At 56.2% G+C, this 4,147-nt stretch overlaps 1 protein-coding gene across 1 annotated transcript in view; it reads right to left on the bottom strand.

Moving 5' to 3' along the window:
• Positions 1-900: 900 nt before the first annotated feature.
• The window catches only part of MONBRDRAFT_12993 (uncharacterized protein), a gene marked incomplete at both ends in the record, with an annotated part of 4,954 nt that continues 1,707 nt past the window's right edge, over positions 901-4,147 (bottom strand). The window contains 5 exons of the mRNA XM_001750884.1: positions 901-1,006; positions 1,111-1,256; positions 1,337-1,708; positions 1,775-1,948; positions 2,051-4,084. Coding sequence (XP_001750936.1) covers positions 901-1,006; positions 1,111-1,256; positions 1,337-1,708; positions 1,775-1,948; positions 2,051-4,084 — 2,832 coding nt within the window. The remainder of the gene's footprint in view (positions 1,007-1,110; positions 1,257-1,336; positions 1,709-1,774; positions 1,949-2,050; positions 4,085-4,147) is intronic.

The following is a 4,147-nucleotide window of genomic DNA, read 5'->3' as shown; positions in this document are numbered from 1 at the left end:
GACGATGTGCAGCTGCCGCCGCCCGTCGAGGAACCCTCTCGTACACTCTGGGTGTGTTTAGCCACCAGATTATAAGTACGGTCCCGCTGACCGTGAGTGGCATTTTCTTTTGGATATTTCCCTTTCTGTTTTCTATCGTTCTCTCCTGTGAGAGAAGTGCAATTGAACCGCTTTACTGTCTCAGCTCAAATCGTCCTTCAATACCTGAAGCGTTGGCCGATACAGGTACGTGGTCGTTTTTCGACGAAATGCAGCATAGTCGTCGGACGTGGCCAGCCTGCCCCGCTTCTCCAGCCAGCTGCTCAGCCTGTGCTCCAGAGGCTTGCCCAGCAGCAAAAACATGAAGATTGGCATACTGATCTCCCGATCCATGTATGGAAAGGTATGCCGTTCATTCAGGGACAGCCAGCTGTCAGGCTCCACAGCATGTCAAAGGCCAGTGTTGGGTTTGAAGGAAGCGGGTCGTGTTGAGGAGGCGTTTTAAAAGAGGTTTGAGAGACGTCCATCGGGACGAAACAAGAAATTTGGAGGTGTCGTGAGGTCAATTGAGCCAGCTGCGGTCGGCAAGCATTCACAGTGACCAGACCAAGAGGTGTTACAACAAACAAACAAACAAACAACAACGAACAACGGTGAACACAAGCATATCAGACAAGACTGTCTGCCAAGACATTGCAAAGCTCGCGGGGTCGACGCATGTGCCCCCAAGAGGGAGGACACGGCTCAGTACATCTCGGTGCGTATGTTAGTCAGGAAATGAAGTCGCACCAGCTCCATAGGGGCTCCTGTGGGAAGACCCATGGTAGATGACGCTGATTGTGTGCAAAAGCAACGGGGTGTCCATATGCGTGGGAAAGCGGCGGATCGGGCGCGAACGACCACCGACTAGTCCAGCTCATCCTAATTGGCCGTGTAGTATACAACCAGCTCGGGATACATTTGGGCATTCTTAAACACCACCACCTCGTGGAATTCCCCAGAGGGTGTCGCGACGACCGAGTCATACCTAAAGAGAATTCAATGGCAAATGCAACAAGTCAGATCAGGTGGTGGACAGAGGTACCCTGCTGAAGGCAACATGCAATGGGCAGGCGATTTTGTCCGACGCACCGCTCGTTGTTGGGCGCAGCGGGCAGGAGCGGTGGCGCCAGCGCCCCAGAAGGAGGTGATGGATGGACAAAGGCATGACCCAGCAGGGCTCGCGCGATGACAAGCATTCGTTCGCCGTTGGATCCAGTATTGCTGTACCGGTGACTCTGAAACCATGTAAGCACATTGCGGTCAGCACTCCAGCGTTCAAATAAACAGGCGAAATTGAAAGCCAGTGCTGCCATACCTTGCCGGGATGGTCGGCCAAGTAAACACCAAGACCGAATCGGTGGCCAGCGCTGCTGCCGGCAAAGCGATAGTCAAGGCCCAGGCGCACAATCTTGTCGCGCAACATTGTGTCAGGGGCGATGCCGTGGAGCAACAGACGCTCTTGACAGGATGCATCGCAAAGCAGAGCTGGAGAGCCCGAGGGTGCATTTAATGTGGACGTTTGGAGTTGATCATAGTGCTCCTGACTTTTGATGCGATGCAACATTTCGCGTCGCTTGACGCTGTAGCGCTCCCACAGCACGGGGTTGTGCACGCGCTCCACCCGTTGCACTGCAATATTCGCTGGTCCCCGCCCATCGGTGTTCAGCTGCTGCAGTAGCTCACCCACCTACCCACCCAGTAGATTCAAATCAGACGATCCGCGGAAGAACCAAAAAGTTAACAAGAGACGCACCTCTGAAATGAGCTCGGGCGCATCGCGCAAGACATCAATGGCTGGCCCAACAACTTGGGTCGTGACAGGTCGTTCTGCGATTTGCCCGGCGCTGAAAAGGCTTGGCCGTTGCTTTGGATCTGCTGCCAGCAAGGCTCGCGTTTCCTTGTACAGATCGCCCACTATGTCGCACATCTGCACAGAAACACAGGTATGAGCAACTTCAACGACAACGACGACGACGACGACAACCAGGGCGTCTTAAAATCATAGAGAAAAAAATAATAATTGACTGACCTCGGCCGCCAAATGAGGAAAGCTAAAGGCACCATCTCCCGCTTGGAAATTCCATCTGCAATGACCCACAACCTCATCGGCTCGTGACTGAGCAGGTGGCACCGTTTGTGGGTACATGTAGGTGTTGTAGAGCACGCAGCCAAAGGAAAAGGCATCTTGTGCTGGACGCGCCCCCACTCGGCCCCGGCCAAAAAGCACTTCGGGTGCCACATAGCCCGCCGTGCCCGACGATGCGGTGGCCGTAGATGGTAGCATGGTGGCTTCAGCGGCGGCCTTGGCAATGTCGAAATCACCGAGCCGCACAACAGGCTGGTCCTCTGCACCGTCCAACATGATGTTGCTCAGCTTGACATCCCGATGCACCAAGCCCTTGCTATGCATAAACGCCAGGGCCGTGCGCAGCTGATTCATCAGATTCGAAATCACGGTCGAGGTGGCCATGTGGCGTGCCTTGCTGAGCCACTGCTGCAGATCCCCCTGTGCACACCATGGCTGCACCAAATAGGCACTTGGGTGCCCACTGTGTACGTCCACGAGCGCGCCAAGGACTGGGATGATGTGTGGGTGCTCAAGCTGGCGCATGGCGCGCAGTTCGCGGAGAAATGTCCGGCACTGATCCTGCTTGTGTTGCTCAGCAAGTGCATACTCTTTGACAGCCAAATCTTGCTCAGGAAGATTCGGCAGTGCTGCGCGGGCTTTGTACACCTTGTGATTCTGGTTGTATTGGAGAGACACTTGGCCCAGGCTGGAGAGCGTCAAACCCTGGTCTACTTCGGTCATGGCCTCCAAGATCAGACTGGCTGGAAGGTCGGGGCCAAGCACTGTGCGGAGCCGCGCTCCCAGCGCGCTCTGGTCAGGGTGCAAAAAGACCAGAAGAGCTGGAAAGTGTTGGTGTAGCAGCTCTGCCAGTGCCGCCACCTGGTCTACCTGTGTTTGATCCGATAGTTGTTGCTGCAAAATGACCAAGCGCTCCTTCATAGTTTGCAATCGAGCCTCGAGGCCAGCTCGCATCTCATCTGGAGCCAAGGGCAAGAATGCCATGGTTGTCTGGATGTTCTTCTGCAGCTTGGCCACCTCCTCATGAATGGATACTACTTGATCTGCGCTGCTCTGCGTGATGCCGCTTGCATACTCTTCGCACGAAGTCAGCACGGACAGCGTCGTGGCTTGCCAGTCGATCATGTCTTGCAACTGCTGCACCAGGGCTTGCGCCTCGTGAAGCGCAAACGCCAGATACCAATCTTGATGCTCATAGTCGTGCTCGACTCTCCATGTTATCAGCTGCTCCAGGCCGTTCTGCTCGGGCAAGCTCAGCTTTTCGTGGGCTTGGCACAGCTCCTCCCAGGCCTCGGGCAATGCCTCGGCTGGCGGCGGTGCACTTACATCCACGCATTGCGCACATTGCTCTAGTGTGTCCACGCGATGAATTGTGTCGGTGGTTCCCGCTTTTGCCACGGCGCCCAGGGCATCAATCAAGGCCAGCACGAGGCGCTTGAGGTTGCTGTTGGCGCTGGTGAGCAGCTCCTGACGCTTGGGTTCCACGCCGCTCAGAACGATGACTTTGCTCAGGGCCGCCGCTAGGTCGGCAGGTGGTGTCTTGGGCGCGTTCACTGGCGTGGTGGGTGGAGCTGGGCATGCTGCCAGCACGGTCTGAAGCTCCAGAAGCACCGGCTGCAGCTCAAACCCAGCAGTGACATCATGCAGCTCTTGCAGCACTGTTTCTAGGTTGTCAGTGTTGGGGTCCAATTGACCCAAGCGGTTGTTCAACGCTTCGGGCGCCTCCAGTGCCTGGTCGAGTGCGTTGAGAGCCTGGGTGGTGGTCGCCTGAAAGGCAGGCCAGTCCATGGCCGGAAAATCTGGTCGAGCTTCATCGATGGTTTTGCGGATTGAAGCAACCACCGTTGCAAGATTGGGGGTTTGTTTGGCGGCACCGCTGATAAATGCATCGAGGTGAGGGAGGGGATGGGTGGTGGTGCGCGTGGGCAAGAGGGGCCTAAGCCAAGTATCCACCGCCACCACAACAGAGGCCGTGGTCTGATGGAGGGTTGTGTGGTGCCATTGGTCGTGATTAGGTTGGGTGAGGCCCGTGGGGATTGG

This window comes from Monosiga brevicollis, genomic scaffold (genome assembly GCF_000002865.3).
Source record: "Monosiga brevicollis MX1 MONBRscaffold_51 genomic scaffold, whole genome shotgun sequence".
Taxonomy (NCBI): Eukaryota; class Choanoflagellata; order Craspedida; family Salpingoecidae; genus Monosiga; species Monosiga brevicollis.
The sequence above is the reverse complement of the archived record's forward strand: the minus strand, read 5'-3'. Positions and strand labels throughout refer to the sequence as shown.